The sequence below is a fragment of the Eucyclogobius newberryi genome, unplaced genomic scaffold (genome assembly GCF_026437365.1).
Source record: "Eucyclogobius newberryi isolate DKJ021-1_F unplaced genomic scaffold, fEucNew1.0.hap1 SCAF_14, whole genome shotgun sequence".
Classification (NCBI taxonomy): domain Eukaryota; kingdom Metazoa; phylum Chordata; class Actinopteri; order Gobiiformes; family Gobiidae; genus Eucyclogobius; species Eucyclogobius newberryi.
The window spans coordinates 32,472,337-32,498,309 of record NW_027315768.1 but is presented as its reverse complement, the minus strand read 5'-3'; the positions used below and the strand labels follow the sequence as shown (position 1 = coordinate 32,498,309).

General features: G+C 46.4%; 1 protein-coding gene across 1 annotated transcript; it reads left to right on the top strand.

Moving 5' to 3' along the window:
- The first annotated feature begins 932 nt into the window (after positions 1-932).
- Positions 933-15,967, top strand: LOC140359101 (NACHT, LRR and PYD domains-containing protein 3-like). The gene is made up of 20 exons (XM_072443973.1): positions 933-942; positions 1,000-1,075; positions 1,344-1,406; positions 2,431-2,473; positions 3,808-4,020; positions 4,982-5,046; positions 5,158-5,229; positions 5,308-5,350; positions 6,195-6,396; positions 6,970-7,139; positions 8,108-8,476; positions 8,985-9,209; positions 10,588-10,735; positions 10,998-11,317; positions 11,807-12,090; positions 12,519-12,839; positions 13,571-13,741; positions 14,302-14,475; positions 14,555-14,601; positions 15,416-15,967. The coding sequence occupies exons 1-20, from the start codon at positions 933-935 to the stop codon at positions 15,958-15,960; spliced, it is 3,561 nt and encodes a 1,186-aa protein (XP_072300074.1). The 3' UTR covers positions 15,961-15,967.
- Positions 15,968-25,973: the final 10,006 nt, after the last annotated feature.

Below are 25,973 nucleotides of genomic sequence, written 5' to 3'. Positions count from 1 at the left end.
GTTTGCAGACACTTGGATCCACTCAGGTTTGACCACATCTTTGACACTGATAATATTGTCAAGATTAGTTACGGTTTAAGCCCAGGTTTAGGGTGAGTCCTGGGTTGTATTCTGGTACTGTTACTTAATGGATGTTCTATTAGTTTGAATGTATAACTCTGCTGCATAACTTCTCATATATTGCATTTTTTTGTGATTTTGGTAACACTTGAGTTGTTGAATGGACTCAATGGGACTTTTATTTTATTGTTTTTTATTTTTATTTGTATTTATTTGTATTTATTTTATTGTATCTTAACGTATCTTATCTACGACGGAGTATCTTATCGTATCTTATTTATTTATTTTATTTATTTTATTTATTTTATTTATTTTATTTATTTTATTTATTTTATTTATTTTATTTATTTTATTTATTTTATTTATTTTATTTATTTTATTTATTTTTATTTATTTTTATTTATTCTATTTTATTTATTCTATTTTATTTATTTTATGTATTATTGTGTTTCTTTTGTTGATGTCTTTTTTATATTTCATATTTTTAATCCCTAATTTTGCTCTCTGCTCCTGTTCTCTGTTTGTTTTGTGTTATACGTTTTAAACTTTAAAAAAAATTGATTAAATTACACACAAACTGTTAATAAAAACAACATTTAACATGAAAAAAGAACGGGAAAAATATTGCACACTTTATCTTTTCAACAAGTCTAATGCAGATTTAGTAACTGTTTTACCCTTCATGTCAACTATGAATTGATTAACTCGTGAACTATACAAGGAACAGACATTTTCAAAGTCTTTTTCAAACCATTAACGATATGTTTGATGCCATTTTGTGAAACATGAATTAAATAACGTCTCCACAGACAGGAAATCTAACATAGAGGACCTTTAGTCTCTTTTTAGACTGTAATTTGAGCTAAGTAAAGATGTATTCTGGTATTTTGTTGCTGTTGACTGCTAACATTTTAGTTATTCTCGTTCTTTTGTTCCCAGAGTTGAGAATGGACCCCAGCGTGGAGGATAACGACACAAATGACACAAACGACACAAACGACCCCACGCCACAGAGGTCAGCGTTTCCCACCGTTTTTAGACTTTTACATCCTGCCCAAGAAATAATAATCGATAAAACGGTTGTCTTACGATCGGAAAGTTCAATCTCGGCGCCAACAAATGCATTCGTATCCTTATATCCACTTCACCACGTCGAGAAACTACTCACTGAAACTCATATTCGCTCTTTTCACCGCATTTTTAAAGGATAAACGACAATATTACATTTTTGCACGTTATGAATTCGGTGATTTACTGTGTTTTATGTGTATCTCGTTTGGCAGGTTGTCTTTTAAGTCCATGGTCGAAGATGTTAACTTTCGAAAAAAAGGGACAAGTACACCACAGTAAGTCAACATCAACTGTATTCAAATTACAAATACCACACGAAACCAAGACGGTCAAAGGCTTTATTCTTACGATTTAAAGCGGCGTTTTTACTGAAATTGTACACAAACCTCCTCAAACGCTCACTTCTCGTCTCTCTGAGCTCAGATTGTCGTCTTATCTCTAAAAAAAAAACGATTATTCAGGTTTAGTCCAAGGTTTTCGGACCAGGCGACAAATTCCCACATTAATAAGTCTTTTTATAACGTTGCAACGGTTTTGTGCGTATCGCAGTGACCGTCAAATAAATGAAAGCTGGAACAATATTTTTAGCGTTTCAGTGGTTGATGCGTGCACCTTTTCTTCACACAACCCTGGGAAATTTGTAATTTTTGGCTGATCCGAGCACGATCAAATAACTAACATCGGCGACTCATTAATGATGCAAAAAGGCTAACTTAAGTGTTTTTTACTGCTTTTCATCTATTACAGCTCACGTTTATTCAGATATTATTCTCGTTTTCGTTTTGTCGTTTCTCTGGATATTTTCTAACCAAACAGTCTCCCAAGGACTAACCCAAGGCCTAACCCAAGGCCTAACCCAAGGCCTAACCCAAGGTCTAACCCAAGGCCTAACCCAAGGCCTAACCCAAGGCCTAACCCAAGGCCTAACCCAAGGCCTAACCCAAGGTCTAACCCAAGGCCTAACCCAAGGCCTAACCCAAGGCCTAACCCAAGGCCTAACCCAAGGTCTAACCCAAGGTCTAACCCAAGGCTTAACCCAAGGCCTAACCCAAGGCCTAACCCAAGGCCTAACCCAAGGCCTAACCCAAGGTCTAATCAAGGTCTAAGCCAAGGTCTAAAAGGTTCTAAAACCGCTGCTCTACGACTAAACCAGGTCTTCTTTGTATCTTCAGACGACCTTTTAGGAGGAAAGACTCTGAAGGAACCTTAAGGAAACCCCGTCTGCCGTAAGAAAAACCTGAATTAGACGCGTGAAAGTAGTATTTGCATTGGAATAATTGTGTTCTGAATCTTTTCTAGGAGACAGAGAAGCTCCAAAGAGAATCTGGACTACTTTTCTCAGGTTGGATACAAACGCTATAAAACATTCCAGAAGCTGTGTTGCGTTTCTGTTATAAGCGCTATCTTGTTTGGCGAGATGGTTCAAAGGCCACAAATCAAACACTTTAAGCTTCGGTCACACGGCGGTTAAGCTTTGTTTCAACAATCCGATTTTTCACATTGCAAACATGTTTCACATTGCAAATATCACATGATTCCGTTTTCGTGACAGCCCTGAAGTGTCCGATGTGCAGAAGAAGTTGCCTGACCAGCCGTTCCCAACACGTTTTGGCAAACTACTACAAACTAGAATTTCAATTTCTAGGGCGGAGTTTAGAGCAGAGACAGAACCAATCACACAAACCCAGAAGTGACACAAAAACGCGACACGCTTAATCGGATATTACGTAGCCCATGTCAACAAGGCGTGTTCCGCGTCATCCGTCCCCGAACGCAGAAAATGTCTCCTGAATCGCGATGACGCCCTTCGTATAACCGCATCTAACGCACGTTCATCACGGCGAGTAGAGCGGACTTTCCTGATCGTTCAAACCGAAGCGAGAGCAGAAGTAAACACTCGGTCACAAGCCGGGTCACGGGCCGGGTCCGCCATCTTGAATGTCTTGGATCGGGAGTGAAGAGCTACTTTCGTATCTTCAGTGTGACGCGTTAAAACCTCCGCCTGGGATCGGATCGGACGATTATGGTCCGATGACTTCATTGGCTCTGACTCGGGTTCCAGACCCTTCCGCATTTGAACAGAATGTGGGAGGGGCTGGCGGGTCAGGCAAGAGAAGAAGCACGACGGAACCAAGAGTCGAGTCTGTTGAATGAGGACGCAACATTTCGTCAGCCTATTGTCACCTTTATGTTTTGTCATTGAGAGGCAAAAAATTCTATTAATTTTAGTCACACTTTACAAGACTTTTTTGCCCTTTCTACCTTTGCTGCTGTTGTCTGTCCGCCATTCGAAAGGTTTTTCTGGTTAATTTCCTCTCGTTTCCCATTAAAAAAAGAACGCGGCACCTGCAGAAGTTCAGATAAATATGATCCGCGTGTTCTGACTGCAGTTACTTTGCAAAAGCTCAGATTTGAATCAGCTTTAGTGAAAGTGGCCTGGGTCAGATTAGCCCTGTTCAGACCGTCAGAAAAAAAATCAGATCATAGCAAAGAAAATCAGCTTCGACCTGGAGCGTGAACGTAGCCTTAGGTCCATCAAAGAAACATTACCGTGTGCAATTTGCGGCGCATGATTGACTATTGTTACGTCTGCCACAAAACCGGTGTGTCGAGGCGACGTACAGCGGGGATTCTGCGTCTGCTTCGAGGATTTCATGGCTGGTATTATTTTACAAGACAGTGCAGTGTGAAATGGGAAGGAGAGTGGGGAACGGGCAGATCGCGAACGTCCTGAGTCCCGACGAAATCCTCTCTGCTCCACGGAAACACTTCGGAAACGCTTTCAGAGCCACGCTTCCAGAGCCGCGGAAACGCTTCCAGAGCCACGGAAATGCTTCCAGAGCCACAAAAATGCTTCCAGAGCCACGTCTTGCTCAAGGTTTCCGTTCCGTCTGATGCTTTGGGGGGCAGTTAGACACGTGAAAACCTTTAACAGTCACCGGCAGGACAGAGCAAGTCAATGCAGAACTTGAAGAAAGAAAATTAACATAATTTTAACTGTGATCCAAGTGCAGACCTCCCACCTCATAACTCTGTATTTGGGCCTCATAGCTCTGTATTTGAGCCTCAGGACTCTGTATTTGGGCCTCCGAACTCTGTATTTGGGCCTAAGGTCTCTGTATTGGCCTCAGGACTCTGTATTTGGGCCTCAGGACTCTGTATTTGGGCCTCAGGACTCTGTATTTGGGCCTCAGGACTCTGTATTTGGGCCTCCGGACTCTGTATTTGGGCCTAAGGTCTCTGTATTTGGGCCTCCGGACTCTGTATTTGGGCCTAAGGTCTCTGTATTTGGGCCTCCGGACTCTGTATTTGGGCCTAAGGTCTCTGTATTGGCCTCAGGACTCTGTATTTGGGCCTCCGGACTCTGTATTTGGGCCTAAGGTCTCTGTATTGGCCTCAGGACTCTGTATTTGGGCCTCCGGACTCTGTATTTGGGCCTAAGGTCTCTGTATTGGCCTCAGGACTCTGTATTTGGGCCTCAGGACTCTGTATTTGGGCCTCAGGACTCTGTATTTGGAAAAAGGCCCTCACATGACACATGGATGACACAAAATGCACTGACGATCAAGGACTGGACTGACATTATAATGGACATGCGTAAAATGGAAAAAAATTACCTTCAGACTTCGGACTAAATGGGACGTTTCTTTGAATTTCGTGTGCCATGATTTTCTCTTAGTTTTTCTTTTGTTTTTGCTGGATGTCGACTGTTTTTGACTCATGTCTGGTCTCTCTCTGGTCATGTTTTTTCTTTCACTGTGTTTTCTATGCGTTGTTGAATATGTTAAAAATAAGACAAAAAAACGACGTATAGTGCTACTGTCATGACAATATAAGCGTTTTTCAGCAGAGTTCTGGGCTGAGCGTGGACAGTGAACACGAGACTGAAAGACCGGACGACAACAAAGACCAGAGGTTATCGTCTTTTCTCTATCGTTTAATTCAGTCGTTTTGTGCCTTTAAGACCTTAAAACCTGCTTCTTCTGAGAGTTCTGAGAGTTTTAATACCGCTTCTATTCTCCACAGATGTTCAGCTATTCGTCTTGACTCGATGAACACGCCTATTGTGTATTTTAACGTGCGTCCTCGCAGTCAAGAGTAAGTGTGAGATTATAGTGTGAGAATATATGTATTTAGCTTGTTTATTTGTGATCTGATTCTCTGATTTGTCAACAGAGAGGAAAAAACCATAAATGATGAACTGGACAGCGTTTTTAAGGTACTTTTTGATCAATCATGATTTTCAGTTTGATTTTCTGCATTAAAAGTAATCACTGGATCTTGATCTCAATATTACGACATGGCATCATTGTGTAATTTTTCTTTAACTCCATTATCTCCATTATCTCCTCTGTGTTGCAACTTCCATGACCCAATCTGTAACTTTCCCGGTTTGATTCAAAAAACGATTATCAAGTACATTTTCAAGCAGGTTTTTCTCTGGCTTTATTTATTAGCAAAAAGTAGTTTTAAACCATCATTTGGAACATTCCTCATAAACGTACAGTAGGTATGTTGGATATTAGAGCCAAAGGAACAACATTTCCATGAAAACAAGCAGGAAAAGTACGAGTCAGGTTTGTGGAGGCGTTTTCTCACAGTAAAGACGAAGGGTTTTGCACATTTTAGCGCAATAAATCCATCCAAAATGGGAAAAAACAACATGCTTTTGTTTTAGATTATTTTTTGGCTAAAAAGTTACGTACGGTGCCTTTAACTGGTTTAACTCTTAAACATTTTTATTTTTAGTCCTCAGTTTAGATGTAATTATAGCAAATCTTGACAATTTCAGAATTAAAGAGAAACCGAAATGATTGTTTTAGTTCAAGTTAACCGTTTTAAATCTGCGGTTAGTTAACATTTACACTCAGTTAAATACATAATTACTACAGACTTTGAGCAAGTATTTATCAGGAAAAGATTATTGATATTGTTGATATTATTGAGCATTTTGAATCTCCAAAATGAGGATTACCCACGGTTATTGCAGCAACTTTAACACTTGAGTAAAACCTTCTAAATTGGGCAAACGACACCAGCGTTGACGTTGTCTTCTGTCGCAGGAGGTGGAGGACAGAATCGCGTGCTGCGTGAGGCGCGAGCTGAGCCGACTGCGCCAGGCCCTGACCTCAGATTACCCAGAATGCTCAGAGCTCCGGAGGGTGGCCGGGGAGCCGGAGGCCGTAACCGAGGCTGTTCTCTCGCTCGCTCTCCGGTTCCTCCGCGACATGAACCGCGGCGATGTGGCTGAGCGGCTCCAGAGCGGTACCGCCATTTCATCTCATTCCACAGGTTCCATGTTACGCTTCTCGTTCTGGATTATTGCGCTTATAGTTTCTAGCGAGTCAGTCTGTTAGTTTGAGAACGTGAAACGCCCACGAGTGAGATTGAAGGCACGTTGATTGGCTCAAGCTACTCTCACCGATGATCGTCAGCGTTTGCGCGTTTCGGAAGTCGTCCGCGGGTCCCCGAGAGCGTCCACATTTGATTCAATCTCTTTTCTCACTTCCCTCGCCCCAGACACTTCCTCTAGCTCTCCCTGAGGATCCTGAGGCGTTCCCAGGCCAGCCGAGAGACCTTCAGAATTGCCTTTTTAAACGATTTCTCCGTGTGGTTTAGGGATGGGCACGAGACTTTACATTCATTGAATAAAATCAGCTTGTATTCTACTCTTTATAACTTGAAATTGAATGGTTGTGGTGAAGAAGAACCGATTGAGAGGCTGACAGTGAAAAAAAGAGAGCAAAAAACAGCAAAAGACTGACGAGTATAATATGGGACATGAGCATATTGTCCATGTTTTGATGCGCTTGCTTGTAACCTTTCTGTTCTTCTCAGCGCAACGTTCCACACACTGTCGAGAGGAACTGAAGTCGAAGCTGCAGCAGAGGTTCCAGTCCGTGTTTGAGGGCGTGGCTAAAGCAGGAAGTCCCGCCCTACTGAAGCAGATCTACACGGAGCTCCACATCAGCGAGGGAGGGGCCGCGGACGTCAACCAGGAACACGAGGTCGGACGAGGTCGAAATCATGGAAGTCTAATAAGATCTCGACGACGACTCGGAGATGGTGTTGGTCCGAGTAATTAGCGAGATGGCGGGTAGCGCAGAGCTAGCGCGGGCCCAGAGCAGAGCTATGCTAAAACTTACCGAGTACATTTTTAAAAGTTAATGCCGTAAAAATAGAGAATCCCTTCCAGATCTGACCTTTGTGTAAGCTGCCGGTCCCTGTCAACTGGGCAGACAAAAAATACACTGTGCTCTGTAGGAGAATAAAGTTTGGGGACTCAACTGCAGCAATCAAACTTGCTTCAGGACAGAGGGGGGGCCTTATCCAGTCCATAATACATCCATGGTCAAAATACACTCACACTTAGGATTGTAGAGAGAGAAAACATATTGAGATCAAAAGTGCATCGATCAATTTAGAATAGATTTTATCCACACTTTTGTCCTGTTTTGGAATCCCCTTATTCCGCCCCGCCCACTTTTTACTCGTTTTGTTGCCATGGATCAGCACTTCCGTTGTAATCGCACTTCTGGCCGAGCTGGAACTCCGTCAACAACGCACCGATTCCGACTTTTTAGTCTGTGTAGAACTTATTTCCTCTCCGGGTCGGCAGCTCTATGCTCACGTAAACAACCGGGAGGAGGATTACGTCGGATGGCGGCGCTCGGGCGGGCTTCTGGAATACGTTGAATACAGTATTGTGTCTTTCTTTAACCTTCAGTTTAGCGCCAACTTGGTGGTCGTATGGCTATAAACATAAAATTGCCAGTTCAATCCCAGCTCCTTCTGTCCCTGAGCGAGGCCCTTGTCTTACCTGTGTGACTGTTGTTGTGAGTGTTCTTTGCCACCGAGCTATTGGCACTAGTTTCAGCGCTACATGCTAATGCTAATAATCTACGCAAAACAGTGCTAGACGGGAGTGGTTTTCCGTTTGTAAAAACAGGATGATCTATAAATCTCAATTTTACAGGTCAGACAAATCGAAACAGACTCCAGAAAACGGGGCGGACCAGAGACCACCATCGCCTGTGAAGACATCTTTAAAGGCCCTGCCCAAAGACCACGGGAGCCAATGAGAGAAGAGCTGACGGGGGAACTTCCGCCAATCCGAACGGTTCTCACAAAGGGCGTGGCTGGTATCGGTAAAACGGTTTTGACTCAGAAGTTCAGCCTGGACTGGGCCGAGGGCCGAGCGAACCGGGACGTGCATCTGCTGTTCCCGTTCACCTTCAGAGCTCTGAACGTGCTCAGAGACGCCAGCTTCAGTCTGGAGGCGCTGCTCCAGCACTTTTTCGGAGACCAATACAAAAAAGGAGTCGGTGGCTTTGAGCAACTCCAGGTAACTGCCTTTATCTTAACTTTGCACCATAAATAAGCCCGAAAAAAAGCTTAAAAATGTAATGCTTTGTTACTGTATTAAATAGTATGACATATGAACAGATTAATTTCATTGTGTATTGTGAACCTCAATATTGATCTATGTATCGTATAAGCAACTGCGGTAATAGAAATGGACCAATTCACTTCAAAACTACTGTAGTGATTGTCCGCTGCAGGGAAATCAAAAGATTGATAGATCGCAATCAAAACTTTGGTCAATGGCAACAATAAGGTACCGAGTCAAAGTCCCTCCAGCGTGTCCTGTGGTGCGTTTGTTATGTGGTCGTTAGCATGTACATATACTAGTTTTGACGCTAAATGCTAATCTTAATACTCTAAGCAAAACAAAGACAAAGCTAGTCATCTGGACACTCTTTTAGAAATCGATATTTTTTTCTCCTCCATCCGAACACCAAGACTTGATAATATAAGCTCAGTATTTTTGCGTATGATTCCTCCCCTGACAGAACAAAGTCGTAGTTTTCATCTTGGACGGTCTGGACGAGTGCCGACTGACCCTCGACTTCTCCAGATCCCCGGAGCTGAGTGACCCGACTGTGTCTGCGTCGCTGGAGGTTCTGCTGGTCAACCTCATCAGGGGGACGCTGCTTCCCTCCGCCCGCCTCTGGATCACCACCAGGCCCGCCGCGGCCAGTCAGATCCCGCCTCAGTACGTCTCCATGGTGACAGAGGTCGGTAGCAGCACTGAATACATTTAAAGTAAAAGGATGCATGACCTTTCCTAACCCGGGTTGTGGTTCATATCTCTGGAAAGGTTCGACGTGTTCTTGGTCAAGGTAAATAAACAACGTATATATATATTCTTTCGCAATAGCTTCAGAAAGTGGTGCCATAATTCAATCGGGCTGGAAGTCACAGGGCCCCTTTCGATTCGATACACGGCTCACAATACAATAATATCACGATTTTGCAATGCATGCGATAATCGATATATTGCTCGTGATATACTACGATACATCACTATTTTCAAACAATAAATTTTCTTTGTTAAACCGCGACCTGCACAAACTCAAAATGAAACCAAAACGTCAAAAATGTCACATGTTTTTCCGTAAACAAGTTTCCTTTCTTTAAACAAGCAAAATTATAGCGCAGTAACAAAAGAATTTGGGAAACTACACCAAAAATGACCACCAAAAATGACTCATGGCGATATATCGATACAGCAGCCCACAATATCGATACTGTATCACCACATTTAGTATCACGATATATTGGTATTTTGGCACGCCCCTATTACTCAACCCCAACTATATCATTGTTGTTGGATTAATATGACAACATTGAGGAGCCAATCCCAAAGTAAACTAAGATATTTCCCATCAAACAAAGTCATAATTCTAAAAACCCAAAAACCGTCTGTCGAGTAAGAGGTTTCAGCATTTGTAGATCATAAGTTTGGATATTAAAACAGGATAAACAATGATTCTTCCAGCGATTCTCCATCAATCAAATTTTATTACGTGAACGCAACATATTCATGGGTTTCAGGCATAAGGATTTGAAGGATTTGGCATGGCAACGGCGCTCCGTGGTATCAACCAATGGGGCACTGCAAATCCAAATATTTTGAACAGGGAAGGTCCTCGCAAAATCCTTCAAAATCAAGAAGGAATCATGAATGGAGACGAGAGGAAAAAAAAACATGAATCACTTTCGCCGAATGGTCTACTTTGGTAACCAGCTCAAATACACCAAACTTTCTGATTACAAAAGGAAAAAGTGGTGGTTCTCTCTTTGGAAAAGCCTGCCTGGAGTACTACAAACATGGCTCAGTTGAGTATTCGTTCTCCCATTCACACGGTTTATCTCAACAAGTTTTCTGACGCCATATTTACACTTCCCACTCTTTTTGACTCTTATTTGTCTATCTGTTTGGGCAAATTTGTACTTGACGTTCTACTTGAGTAATCGTATTTCACAGTAAGCTTACTTGAGTTCTTGAATACTCTACTCTCTAAAGATGGCCAACAGTAGGAGCCTGAACGATGCCTCTATTACGATGAAACAAACGTAAAACGGCAGTAATAGTCTTGGTGTGGTCCGCAGGTGCGAGGCTTCACCGACGTGCAGAAGGAGCAGTACTTCAGGATGAGGTTCAGGGACGGGGCGAGCGCCGTGATCGCGCACATCAAAACCTGCCGCAGCCTCTACATCATGTGTCATATGCCCATGTTCTGCTGGATCACGGCTACGGGTGAGAAAACCGTTGCCGTCGCCGATGTGTGACGTACTGAACTTATGGAGACGGTACAAGAGCTTGCGCACGTATGAATACAATGATCCCGTGTCTCATTTCGGTGTCTGGTCCCATACTTATTATACTTATTAATTTAGACACGTGTAATACAACCACTAGAACATATGGTCACTTTCCACGCTTGGCGATATATTCCATAGCTACCTGTGCCCTGAGGATCTGATCAACTGATATCGTCCGTCTCTGTTTGCCGCCACAGTCCTGGAGCACGTTCTAAAGTCCAGCCCCGGAGGCGAGCTGCCGCGGACGCTCACCCAGCTGTACGTCCACTACCTGGTGGTTCAGGCCAAAGTGACCAGGGTGAAGTACGAGGGCGGCTGCGAGGGGGACCGAGCCTGGACCCCGGAGAGGAGGAGGACGGTGGAGGGTCTGGGCAAGCTGGCCTTTGAGCAGCTGCAGAAGGGAAACCTGATCTTCTACGAGTCTGACCTGAAGGACAGCGACATCAGCCCCGCAGCGGACTCGGTGCATTCCGGCGTGTTCACACAGGTCTTCAGAGAGGAGCCCGGACTTTACCAGGTAGAAGGCAAAAAACCAAATGATCAAGCATTTGCTCACATGATGAAAAAGCAGACCCTTATTGAGATTTGGGTCTGTTGCTTTAAGGACGCAGCAGAAATTTTGAAAATCTTCTTTGCACCACGTGATCGCGAGAGTCTCAAGAGAAGAGCAGAGGCTAAAGATTACAAAGCTTAACTGACGGGGAAAGGGTTCCTGATGTGAAAAAAAGCAAATATTGCCACAAAATCCGACCTTTGGGAAAGCTGGGATGCAACAACTGACGACGGGTTTAAACTTGCAATACAATGTCCAGTTATTTTAAGAAATCCACAACAGTATTATGCAAGTGCCTTAAAATTGTTGATTCACAATATTTAAATAATGATGATTTGTTTTGACGACGGACCGCGGCGCAATAAAAAGACTCAAGATGCGCGTTGCTGTTACAATTCTATTAGACCTCTTTTATATATGACTGAACACGTACAAAGTGCTCTCTTTTCCCAGGACAAAGTCTACTGCTTCGTCCACCTGAGCGTGCAGGAGTTCATGGCCGCTCTATACGTGTATCAGTCCTTCCTCAGCTCTGGATTCAACCTGCTCTCCACCAAAGGCAAGAGAGACACGCTGCGCAAAGCCAAAGTCAAACTGAAGCACCTCCACCGCGCCGCCATCGACCAGGCGCTGGACAGTCCCAACGGCCACCTGGACCTGTTCCTGCGCTTCCTTCTCGGACTCGCTCTGCCGACCAATCAGAGCCTTCTACAAGGGCTACTCTCTGCTGGTCAGAGGTCAGTACAAGTTACATTCACTCAGCCGCTTACAGGATTCACTTTGGGAAGAAGACTTTTGCACACGCCATTAAAACATGTTAAATCTGTATTTTAGACCTCTAGATGTTCTGAATTTTGCAGATAGCGCGCTGATATGGGAAAGAATCAATCTAAAAGTGATGTGTCCATCCCGCAGACGCCTGTCATGCTGCAATGTCAAATAAATATGGGAAAGAGTGTCGGGAATGCTGTGTATGTGGTCTGTCATTTCTCTGTGATTTTAATGCATTTTTCCTGTTGTGAAGCACTTTAAATTGCCTCGTGTATGAAATGTGCTCTACAAATAAACTTGCCTTGCCTTGAATTTACTGCATTATTCTAGTAGTTTAGAGTATTTTTAGTGTCAAAATAAAGTTGTGACATTTACGTTTGTCTGTTCCTTGTAGTTCCACCGCCCACCTGCAGGACACAGCAGAGTACATCAAGAGCAAAATCCATGAGAGCAACAGCGCCGAGAGGAGCTTGAATCTGTTCCACTGTCTGAACGAGCTGAACGACAGCTCGCTCCTGGACCAGGTTCAGCGGTGCCTGAGCTCCGGGGGCCTGAGCAGAGGGAAAGACCTGTCTCAGTCCCAGTGGTCCGCCCTGAACTTCATTTTACTGTCATCCGAACAAGAGCTGGAGGTGTTCGAGCTGAGGAAATACCTCGCGACAGAGGAGGCGCTGCAGAGGCTGCTGCCGGTGGTCCAAGCGTCACGTAAAGCTGTGTGAGTAATGATTCATAACGAGGCCCCTGGGTTTAAACCGCCTGAGTCGAAGGATCAATGAGCTCATCGGCACATGAGCGTTTGGCCTTTAGCGGTGAATGTCCGGTGACTGTGACTCCTGTCCACAACATGCACGCAGTAGTCGACAGGCTTTTAGATAGAGGCAAGTCTTCCCGTATTTTGGACGGGGTATTTTAAAATGTGGACGGGCATTTTCGAGTGCCCGTCCACATTTTTGAGTGCCCGTCCACATTTTACGGGCATTTTATGAATAAATCTTAGAAAAAAAGGGAATATTATCATTAAATCGAGCCGGGAAGCATTTGACAATAGTCCGCCATTACAGTTTACTGTTAACAAGTGAAAATTTGCATGCTGCACGCTGATTGGTCAACGAAATGTGTGTGCTTGGCTCTGATTGGCTGTCGAGCCGTGGTCCGGAGAATGCCGAAGCTAGTAGTTTTTTCGCTTAGTCGGCCCCCGTGCCCCCGGACAAAATGATTTGGACGGGGAGTTTTCTAAAAGCCTGGTAGTCGAGGAAATAAATTATAAGGCCTGAAAGATGTGTAAAAGTGTAAACTCCCAGAAGAAACAGATAAATATGATTATCTCTTAATGGCACCGTAAAGCTTCTATAAATCAAGAATGCAAGAAAATAATAGTTATAATATTTTTGGTGAAATCGTCCACTTCCCGGGGTTCCTCTCATGATTTTACATGTTTCTCCTCAGCCTGAGCAGCTGCAGTTTGTCCGATCGCAGCTGTGGAGCTCTGTCCTCCCTCATCTCTTCCTCTTCCTCCCTCACTCACCTGGACCTGAGTAACAACCCTGTGAAGGACTCTGGAATACGGAAACTGTGCGATGGACTCAAGAGCGCCCACTGCAGGCTGGAGCAGCTCAGGTCCGACACGCTCAACAAGCTCTTGTTCTGACAAAATATATGTGTCTGACAAAGTAGATGCATTGTAGTTCGGGATGTCAAGATTGTTAAGTTAATCGATAATCGGGGTATTGGGTGGTTTTTGTCACATTTGAATTAATTTTATCTCTCAGAAACGTCGAATTTGTAAAGCTGGTCACAAATGTGGAATAGTTGTGTTAGACCATGGGGATTCAATATAATTTAATCGTGTTTATTAATCGTGAATAATTGTTAAAGCGTGATGTTTTTTCTCACAATAATCGTAACACTAAGATTTGATATCGTGACATCATTAATTGTATATTTAGGCATTTTATGTATTTTCCAATTGTCAACTCCAATAAACTAGAATTAACAAAATAAAAAAAGTGTTTTAGTCAAAATACTACAACTTAAAATAGTCATAGTTAGTCTTGTCAGAGGTCAAATAAGTCAAATAACAAAAGATTACACATGCATTTTAACCATTTTATGTTTAGGCCATGTTAAAATGAATGGTCATTTCCAGGTAAAGTGTTTATTTGTGTATTCTTTTTCAGACTGTGCGGTTGTCTGATCTCTGGAGAGGGCTGTGTGTTTTTGGCCTCTGCTCTGATGTCAAACCCGTCTCATCTGAAAGAGCTGGACCTGAGCTACAACCATCCAGGACTACAGGGGACCAAGTTCCTGCGGGACCTGCAGACAGACCCACACTACAGACTGGAGACACTCCGGTACACACTGTTAATTGAGTATGAGTATAAGTGTAAAAGTAAAAGTACACACATAAAAGTACTGCATGTTTTCTTTCAGATTAGAACCAGGAGGAGCTCACTGCCTCAAACCAGGACCAAGGAGATGTGAGTAGATAGAGAGAATATATTTGTTTGACTTATAATGGCCAGTTGTATATAGCCTATAGCCGCTAGAGGATATAAAAAAACGACTGTATTTTCTGGACTGTAAGTCGCACTAGCCAAAAAATACATAATAGAGAAGGAAAAAACATATATTAGTCGCACTGGAGTATGAAATGCAGTTGCAAGTGTGAAAATAACAAATAATATCACATATAAGTCGCTCCGAAGTATGAGTATAAATATAAATATAAGTATAAGTCGCACCCCGGCCAAAACTATGAACCATGACTATGATTTATAGTCCGGAAAATACGGTAAACGTACGTATTTTTTTGTCATTTTGAAATTCTCGCTTGTCTGAGCTATCAAACCTCATAGAATATGACAAATTGGTTATCAATTATGACTTATTTTATTTTCATTTTTAGAACATAAAACAACAAAAACAAGATCGGGCAGGACCAGAGAGGAAATAAGTAAAAACATAAATCTAGAAAATAAGGAAGGGGCGCCATCCAAAGAAAATAAGATCCTATTTAGTCCATTATCCGTCAAATTTGTCCATTTTCAGATCGAGTCCAAAAGTGATTTTCTTTTTCCATATTGCGTGTGTTGATTATGGTGTTGGTCCAGTCGTTAGTCGTCTGTGCGATTTGTGTCAGCCACTTTCCTCTAATGGCCTTCTTCCCGCGGCTCGTTGGCGATTATCTCAATCATCAATCTGTTGCGACTAAGCGGTTAACTTGTTTCAGTCACACTCCAAACCACATCCTGCGCCATCACTTCCCTGACCTTTTGTTTTCTCCTTCCCCAGATCTCTGTTCCCTCTCATTGGACCCAAGCACGGCCCATCCACGCCTCCAACTCTCCGACCGCGACGCCAAAGCCTCGCTCGCCAACGTGGAACGGCCTTACCCAGACCTCCCGGGCCGATTCGACCGCCGGTGCCAGATTCTGTGCGCCCAAACCCTGCCCGAGCGCTCGTACTGGGAGGTCCGGTGGAGCGGGGAGGTCTACATATCCGTGGCGTGCGCAGGAATCGCCCGCAAAGGAGAAACTGACCACTGCTTATTCGGCTTCAACAAACTGTCGTGGAGTTTGTCTTGCTCCGAAGGCGGCTTTTCGGTTTGGCACGACAAAAACCCGACGCATCTCCTGAACGCCTTGGGCTCGCGTTCTGGGACAGTAGCGGTGTACGTGGACCGGCCCGCGGGAAGCCTGTCCTTCTATAAAGTGTCTTCAGATCAGCTCACGCACCTCTACACCTGCAACGCCGCGTTCAGGGAGCCGCTGGTCCCGGGGTTTTCGTTGTACTCGATCGACTCTTCTGTGACGCTCTGTGACCTGACGAATGGATAAGTGTCTCCATCACCTGTGCCATAACCGACCAAGTCACCCTCATCTAGTGTTATTGAAACTTGTGTCATACATCTCACTGGAGAACCACAGGATCACATGTTGTAAAAGTGTGTCTGGTTTCTTTATAAGCCCATGTCAAAGTGCCCATTACTCACAGTGAAATGCAGACTGTTGGAGAGGATGTGGCAGCAGGAGGCAGACTGTTGGAGAGGATGTGGCAGCAGGAGGCAGACTGTTGGAGAGGATGTGGCAGCAGGAGGCAGACTGTTGGAGAGGATGTGGCAGAAGGAGAAAAAACACTATCATGTGTTCTGGGATTGTCCTGTTGTTTGGAATATTGGACTGAGAGTAACAAATTCTTACAGACAATTTATGACATTACCGTCCACTGGACCTCGGGACTCTGTATTTGGGCCTCATTACTCTGTATTTGGGCCGCAGAACTCCTGCCATGGACACAACCAGCAGCATCTCTGGAGTCTCCTCCCGGCAGCAGAGAAAAGGCCCTCACCTGACACATGGATGACACAAAATACACCGATGATCAAGGCCTCGACTGACAAAATGGGCATTTGTGATATGGCTTAATTAATACTTTTTGGCTTAATTTGAAAATGGACAAATTCAACAGACTGTGGACCAAATGGGACGTTTTATTTGGGTTCTGTGTCATAACTGATCTTTTTTGTTCCGTTTCTGTTGGATGTCTACATATTTTTGTTCACGTCTTTTCTCTCTGGTCTTGATCTCATTCTCTGTGTTTGTTTTTATAAGTTTTATAAATAAAAATTTAATTAAAAAAAAACTTGTATCAAAATTAGATCAGGATTAGAACACGTAAAGGTACATGATTTCATTTTGCCTGAATAGATTGAGAACAGTCTTGATCAGGGATGGGACGATTATCAAAATGGTATTGAATCGTTTGAATACTGGTGGTTCGATTTGACTTCGATTCTCACGTATCACTTCGCGCTGTGTTGTCATTTTAATGTTCTAAAAAAGGGTTGAACCTGCCACTCTTTCACAGTCAGAGGAAGTAAACAGCAGACGGGGGGTTTGTCTTTCTGTCACTTCTTATTTTATGTCAATCGACCCTGGAATGACTAAAATATGAACTTTTAAACATTGTAAGACGCATTTGGCTTCGAATCGTGACAAAGCGGCATCGTCCCATCCCTATGTTTATGTTTATTCTATTACACACGGGACAGGGCACATTAATCAACATGTAAATGTGCCAGACTGAGCCATCTGTTGTCCCGTTGGTATAGTCTCGATATATAAGAATTAGCAAGTCATCGTGACATTAATATTTCATCATCTTTTACAGTTTTCTACTAATCCTTATTGTACTGCCATGAAACACCTTTCACTGCGACACCGCTATCATTTGAGTGATGATATAAAATTGAAATATGGCAGAATGACCAGAATGTGTTGGTTTTGGATTTCTTTTACGCTTTGGAGGAATGATTTTGGGGGAATGACAAGCACTAACGGCGTCTCAGCTCTGAGTCCACCTCAGCGCTGGGACAGTGGAGCGTCCAGCTGTGACCGGCGCTAACAGAAGCTAACAGGCGCTAACAGGACACTGGGGAGGAACCAGAGTTTATCCACAAGAACAAACGAGGCTCCCACAAGACAAACACTACGGCTTTAGTTTACGGGTGTCTCACTATTAACACTGTCACGATGACACGTTTCAGGCTCATTTTAAACACTTTAGTTCAAAACAGAACGTTCTGTTTGACTGAAGATTATGTCCTGGTTTATGGGCCTGAACCGGGACTGAACCGGGACTGAACCAGGATTAAACCAGGATTAAACCAGGACTGAACCAGGACTGAACCAGGATTAAACCAGGACTGAACCAGGACTGAACCAGGATTAAACCAGGATTAAACCAGGACTGAACCAGGACTGAACCAGGACTGAACCAGGATTAAACCAGGATTAAACCAGGACTGAACCAGGACTGAACCAGGACTGAACCAGGACTGAACCAGGACTGAACCAAGACTGAACCGGGACTGAACCGGGACTGAACCGGGACTAAACCAGGACTAAACCAGGACTGGACCAGGACTGGACCAAGACTAAACCAGGACTGAACCTGGTACTAGTTTATGGTTCACATCTCTGTAATCACTGGGACAACCCACATGAAACAAAAACTGACCCAAAGCTCAGCGTCTTTTCCGTCAGAATAAACAAACAAACGTGGGATTATTGTTCACGACCGCTTCAGAAAGTGGTGCCATTATTCAACCCCAAAGACGTGATCGTCGTCAGCCCAAAGAACCTGAAGACGTGAGACTGTTTTGTGGAGCACAAACAAATAAAGTTTCCGTTTGAATACTTCTTTAAAAACAGTCAATCTCCCAAAGACTTAAAACGACCTCCTTCATCTAAAATCATAAAATCATCGAATTCTAGAACTTTTGGAGAATCAGTCGCCGTTTTGATCTGGAAGTCAAAGACGAAAACTGGGGAAAATGTTGGATTCATGTCTTTCTTGAGCAGTTTGAGAATGACTTTTGCCTCTCGTGATTCCGTCTGTGGGACATGTTAGTGCTGGTGTCTTTGTGCTGTTGCCTGGAGACTGGACGCACAGCTCCGCCCACATCCACAACGACCCTCGAGTCAACGCTCCCACCGACGACACACGCTCCAGCCAATGACACGAGCAAAAGAGAAAGAAGTGGACGAATGCTACCGCTGACCGCTACTCAGCCGTGGAAATGACTATGTGTTTAAATATTTACTCAAATGTATTTTATAGTGGATACTTTTTACTTTTACCTCACAACGTCACAATCTGTACTTTCTCCACTACATTTTGAAATATAAACATAAAAAGTACTTTCTGAACGGTTTGAGAGGCTATTGTTTTGCATAAACGTTCTGAGTTCCAGATCAGGGGATAATTATGATCTCGATATTTATTGGAAATATCCTGATGATGTTTCTGAAATGAGGATTGGCTGAAAAAAGACCAAATCTCGATTAAAAAAACTCAATGAATTGCACAAAAGAAAATTACACTGAAAAGCTTCTGTTTTAAAGCTATTTTCATTTATTTTGTATTGCTTATTATAGTTCTATTTGGTTTATTACAGTTCTATTTGGTTTATTACAGTTCTTATTAGTTTATTACAGTTCTTATTAGTTTATTACAGTTCTATTTGGTTTATTACAGTTCTTATTAGTTTATTACAGTTTTATTTGGTTTATTACAGTTCTATTCGGTTTATTACAGTTTTATTTGGTTTATTACAATTCTATTTGGTTTATTACAGTTCTATTTGGTTCAAACAGTAGCAGAACGAGCATCAAACAGCGGCAGAACAAGCATCAAACAGCGGCAGAACGAGCAACAAACAGGAGCAGAACGAGCATCAAACAGCGGCAGAACGAGCATCAAACAGCGGCAGAACGAGCATCAAACAGCTGCAGAACGAGCATCAAACAGCAGCAGAACGAGCATCAAACAGCGGCAGAACGAGCATCAAACAGCGGCAGAACGAGCATCAAACAGCGGCAGAACGAGCATCAAACAGCAGCAGAACGAGCATCAAACAGCAGCAGAACGAGCATCAAACAGCAGCAGAACGAGCATCAAACAGCAGCAGAACAAGGATCAAACAGCAGCAGAACGAGCATCAAACAGGAACAGAACGAGCATCAAACAGGAGCAGAACAAGGATCAAACAGCGGCAGAACGAGCATCAAACAGCAGCAGAACGAGCATCAAACAGCAGCAGAACGAGCATCAAACAGCAGCAGAACGAGCATCAAACAGCGGCAGAACGAGCATCAAACAGCAGCAGAACAAGGATCAAACAGCAGCAGAACGAGCATCAAACAGCAGCAGAACAAGGATCAAACAGCAGCAGAACGAGCATCAAACAGCAGCAGAACGAGCATCAAACAGCAGCAGAACGAGCATCAAACAGGAACAGAACGAGCTTGTGCCGCAGCATAAATTATAAAAACCTCACAGGTCGCTGAATCAGAAACAGACGTTTATCGTGGAGGATTTTAGAAAGAGGCTTATTTTCCAACGCACGACCACGAGGCGAAGTCGTCGGTGTTGAGACCGTTCGCCCGCTAACCCGACGGTCGCCGGTTCGATCGCCGACCCAAACGCCGCCGTCGCGTCTTTGGGCATCGACCGTCTACTTTTGCGAACTTTCGATCTCGTTTACCTCCACGGAATCACACGGCAAAAAGGCAAATAAAAAGATCTAAATTTTGCCATTTTTTGACTCGGAGTGACAGCCAGGGGTCAGGATTCAACAGTCCAGGGGTCAGGCTTCAACAGGGGTCAGGCTTCAACAGTCCAGGGGTCAGGCTTCAACAGGGGTCAGGCTTCAACAGTCCAGGGGTCAGGCTTCAACGGTTCAGGGGTCAGGCTTCAACAGTCAAGGGGCCAGGCTTCAACAGTCCATGGGTCAGGCTTCAACAGTGGTCAGGCTTCAACAGTCCAGGGGTCAGGCTTCAACAGTCCAGGGGCCAGGCTTCTACAGGGGTCAGGCTTCAACAGTCCAGGGGTCAGGCTTCAACAGTCCATGGGTCAGGCTTCAACAGTGGTCAGGCTTCAACAGTCCAGGGGTCAGGCTTCAACAGTCCAGGGGCCAGGCTTCTACAGGGGTCAGGCTTCAACAGTCTAGGGGTCAGGCTTCAACAGTCCATGGGTCAGGCTTCTACAGGGGTCAGGCTTCAACAGTCCAGGGGTCAGGCTTCAACAGTCCAGGGGTCAGGCTTCAACAGTGGTCAGGCTTCAACAGTCCAGGGGTCAGGCTTCAACAGTCCAGGGGTCAGGCTTCAACAGTGGTCAGGCTTCAACAGTCCAGGGGTCAGGCTTCAACGGTCCAGGGGTCAGGCTTCAACAGTTCAGGGGTCAGGCTTCAACGGTCCAGGGGTCAGGCTTCTACAGGGGTCAGGCTTCAACAGTCTAGGGGTCAGGCTTCAACAGTCCAGGGGTCAGGCTTCAACGGTCCAGGGGTCAGGCTTCTACAGGGGTCAGGCTTCAACAGTCTAGGGGTCAGGCTTCAACGGTCCAGGGGTCAGGCTTCAACAGTCCAGGGGTCAGGCTTCAACAGTCCAGGGGTCAGGCTTCTACAGGGGTCAGGCTTCAACAGGGGTCAGGGGTCAGGCTTCAATGGTCCAGGGGTCAGGCTTCAACAGTCCAGGGGTCAGGCTTCAACAGTCCAGGAGTCAGGCTTCAACGGTCCAGGGGTCAGGCTTCAACGGTCCAGGGGTCAGGCTTCAACGGTCCAGGGGTCAGGCTTCAACAGTCCAGGGGTCAGGCTTCTACAGGGGTCAGGCTTCAACAGTCCAGGGGTCAGGCTTCAACAGTCCAGGGGTCAGGCTTCTACAGGGGTCAGGCTTCAACAGTCCAGGGGTCAGGCTTCAACGGTCCAGGGGTCAGGCTTCTACACGGGTCAGGCTTCAACAGTCCAGGGGTCAGGCTTCAACGGTCCAGGGGTCAGGCTTCAACAGTCCAGGGGTCAGGCTTCAACAGTGGTCAGGCTTCAACAGTCCAGGGGTCAGGCTTCAACAGTCCAGGGGTCAGGCTTCAACAGTCCAGGGGTCAGGCTTCAACAGTGGTCAGGCTTCAACAGTCCAGGGGTCAGGCTTCAACGGTCCAGGGGTCAGGCTTCAACAGTTCAGGGATCAGGCTTCAACGGTCCAGGGGTCAGGCTTCTACAGGGGTCAGGCTTCAACAGTCTAGGGGTCAGGCTTCAACAGTCCAGGGGTCAGGCTTCAACGGTCCAGGGGTCAGGCTTCAACAGTCCAGGGGTCAGGCTTCAACAGTCCAGGGGTCAGGCTTCTACAGGGGTCAGGCTTCAACAGTCTAGGAGTCAGGCTTCAACAGTCCAGGGGTCAGGCTTCAACAGTTCAGGGGTCAGGCTTCTACAGGGGTCAGGCTTCAACAGGGGTCAGGGGTCAGGCTTCAATGGTCCAGGGGTCAGGCTTCAACAGTCCAGGGGTCAGGCTTCAACGGTCCAGGGGTCAGGCTTCAACAGTCCAGGGGTCAGGCTTCAACAGTCCAGGGGTCAGGCTTCTACAGGGGTCAGGCTTCAACAGTCCAGGGGTCAGGCTTCAACAGTCCAGGGGTCAGGCTTCAACGGTCCAGGGGTCAGGCTTCAACAGTCCAGGGGTCAGGCTTCAACAGTCCAGGGGTCAGGCTTCTACAGGGGTCAGGCTTCAACGGTCCAGGGGTCAGGCTTCAACAGTTCAGGGGTCAGGCTTCTACAGGGGTCAGGCTTCAACAGTCCAGGGGTCAGGCTTCAACGGTCCAGGGGTCAGGCTTCTACACGGGTCAGGCTTCAACAGTCCAGGGGTCAGGCTTCAACGGTCCAGGGGTCAGGCTTCAACAGTCCAGGGGTCAGGCTTCAACAGTGGTCAGGCTTCAACAGTCCAGGGGTCAGGCTTCAACAGTCCAGGGGTCAGGCTTCAACAGTCCAGGGGTCAGGCTTCAACAGTGGTCAGGCTTCAACAGTCCAGGGGTCAGGCTTCAACGGTCCAGGGGTCAGGCTTCAACAGTTCAGGGGTCAGGCTTCAACGGTCCAGGGGTCAGGCTTCTACAGGGGTCAGGCTTCAACAGTCTAGGGGTCAGGCTTCAACAGTCCAGGGGTCAGGCTTCAACGGTCCAGGGGTCAGGCTTCAACAGTCCAGGGGTCAGGCTTCAACAGTCCAGGGGTCAGGCTTCTACAGGGGTCAGGCTTCAACAGTCTAGGGGTCAGGCTTCAACAGTCCAGGGGTCAGGCTTCAACAGTCCAGGGGTCAGGCTTCTACAGGGGTCAGGCTTCAACAGTCCAGGGGTCAGGCTTCAACGGTCCAGGGGTCAGGCTTCTACACGGGTCAGGCTTCAACAGTCCAGGGGTCAGGCTTCAACGGTCCAGGGGTCAGGCTTCAACAGTCCAGGGGTCAGGCTTCAACAGTGGTCAGGCTTCAACAGTCCAGGGGTCAGGCTTCAACAGTCCAGGGGTCAGGCTTCAACAGTCCAGGGGTCAGGCTTCAACAGTGGTCAGGCTTCAACAGTCCAGGGGTCAGGCTTCAACGGTCCAGGGGTCAGGCTTCAACAGTTCAGGGATCAGGCTTCAACGGTCCAGGGGTCAGGCTTCTACAGGGGTCAGGCTTCAACAGTCTAGGGGTCAGGCTTCAACAGTCCAGGGGTCAGGCTTCAACGGTCCAGGGGTCAGGCTTCAACAGTCCAGGGGTCAGGCTTCAACAGTCCAGGGGTCAGGCTTCTACAGGGGTCAGGCTTCAACAGTCTAGGAGTCAGGCTTCAACAGTCCAGGGGTCAGGCTTCAACAGTCCAGGGGTCAGGCTTCTACAGGGGTCAGGCTTCAACAGGGGTCAGGGGTCAGGCTTCAATGGTCCAGGGGTCAGGCTTCAACAGTCCAGGGGTCAGGCTTCAACGGTCCAGGGGTCAGGCTTCAACAGTCCAGGGGTCAGGCTTCTACAGGGGTCAGGCTTCAACAGTCCAGGGGTCAGGCTTCAACAGTCCAGGGGTCAGGCTTCAACGGTCCAGGGGTCAGGCTTCAACAGTCCAGGGGTCAGGCTTCAACAGTCCAGGGGTCAGGCTTCTACAGGGGTCAGGCTTCAACGGTCCAGGGGTCAGGCTTCAACAGTCCAGGGGTCAGGCTTCTACAGGGGTCAGGCTTCAACAGTCCAGGGGTCAGGCTTCAACGGTCCAGGGGTCAGGCTTCTACACGGGTCAGGCTTCAACAGTCCAGGGGTCAGGCTTCAACGGTCCAGGGGTCAGGCTTCAACAGTCCAGGGGTCAGGCTTCAACAGTGGTCAGGCTTCAACAGTCCAGGGGTCAGGCTTCAACAGTCCAGGGGTCAGGCTTCAACAGTCCAGGGGTCAGGCTTCAACAGTGGTCAGGCTTCAACAGTCCAGGGGTCAGGCTTCAACGGTCCAGGGGTCAGGCTTCAACAGTTCAGGGGTCAGGCTTCAACGGTCCAGGGGTCAGGCTTCTACAGGGGTCAGGCTTCAACAGTCTAGGGGTCAGGCTTCAACAGTCCAGGGGTCAGGCTTCAACGGTCCAGGGGTCAGGCTTCAACAGTCCAGGGGTCAGGCTTCAACAGTCCAGGGGTCAGGCTTCTACAGGGGTCAGGCTTCAACAGTCTAGGGGTCAGGCTTCAACAGTCCAGGGGTCAGGCTTCAACAGTCCAGGGGTCAGGCTTCTACAGGGGTCAGGCTTCAACAGGGGTCAGGGGTCAGGCTTCAATGGTCCAGGGGTCAGGCTTCAACAGTCCAGGGGTCAGGCTTCAACAGACCAGGAGTCAGGCTTCAACGGTCCAGGGGTCAGGCTTCAACAGTCCAGGGGTCAGGCTTCAACGGTCCAGGGGTCAGGCTTCAACAGTCCAGGGGTCAGGCTTCTACAGGGGTCAGGCTTCAACAGTCCAGGGGTCAGGCTTCAACAGTCCAGGGGTCAGGCTTCTACAGGGGTCAGGCTTCAACGGTCCAGGGGTCAGGCTTCAACAGTCCAGGGGTCAGGCTTCAACAGTCCAGGGGTCAGGATTCTACAGGGGTCAGGCTTCAACGGTCCAGGGGTCAGGCTTCAACAGTCCAGGGGTCAGGCTTCTACAGGGGTCAGGCTTCAACAGTCCAGGGGTCAGGCTTCAACAGTCCAGGGGTCAGGCTTCTACAGGGGTCAGGCTTCAACAGTCCAGGGGTCAGGCTTCAACGGTCCAGGGGTAAGGCTTCTACACGGGTCAGGCTTCAACAGTCCAGGGGTCAGGCTTCAACAGTCCAGGGGTCAGGCTTCTACAGGGGTCAGGCTTCAACGGTCCAGGGGTCAGGCTTCAACAGTCCAGGGGTCAGGCTTCTACAGGGGTCAGGCTTCAACAGTCCAGGGGTCAGGCTTCTACAGGGGTCAGGCTTCAACAGTCCAGGGGTCAGGCTTCAACGGTCCAGGGGTCAGGCTTCTACACGGGTCAGGCTTCAACAGTCCAGGGGTCAGGCTTCAACGGTCCAGGGGTCAGGCTTCAACAGTCCAGGGGTCAGGCTTCAACAGTCCAGGGGTCAGGCTTCAACAGTCCAGGGGTCAGGCTTCAACAGTTCAGGGGTCAGGCTTCTACAGTCAATGACGGAAAACGTCTCGATCAACCCGATCAGGAGACTAAATGTCCCGATTTTAAGATATTTCTATCGACCTTTTGTACGCCGCTATCCTTTATTTTGGTAGCAAAGGCGAGCGGTGGGAACATGCGGGGGACACGGGCGCCGCCATGTTTGTTGTGATGACGCTGCCGGGCATGTTTCAATCCCAGAATGCAATGCGTAAGTCAAATTTGAATGAAGCCACACCATGATGCAGGACGACATGAGTCAGTGGCGCTGACAGAGCCAAACCAACAAGTCAAAAACAATATAGGTTCCCTCCTGCATCATCTGTTTAATACAGAAGCATGTGGAGGATCGAAAGTGAGGACATATGCTTTATGCAATGCGTTGTTTGTCCCTTGGGATGAAAGATAGGTGTACCAGCGCTATAAAATTATTATTCCACACGGCGTTTTAGGAAAGACCGGTCGGTGAGTCTGCGAAATATTTGAAAAATAAAAGAATTTGGTGTTTTTTTTAACAAAATGCAGATTTTTTTTCCCAGTCAGCTAGTTTTATACCGGGTCGGTCGGGTTACGGCAAACAGACATATTATTTTGCTCAGCCTAATACACACTTTTTGGCGCAGTAATTTCAGTTGTGTTCATGTCTTAACGTCAAAATAAAAACGTAACAGAGACAAAACCGCAAATAAATCGAGGCAAATTTAGACTAAATGGAGGAAAATGGTGAATGAAAAGGTTTACCACCTGGAGGACATTGATGGTATTGCGATATAGTTGTCGATATCAATTATTGTGTTGTACGTTTCATACTTTTGCAACAGCGCCACCTACACCACTTCTCTACGATGCGCAGCGTGACAATTCTGCACTGATGAAACCCGCTTGTATCCGACTGTCCCACTTTTCATGAACTATTGATAC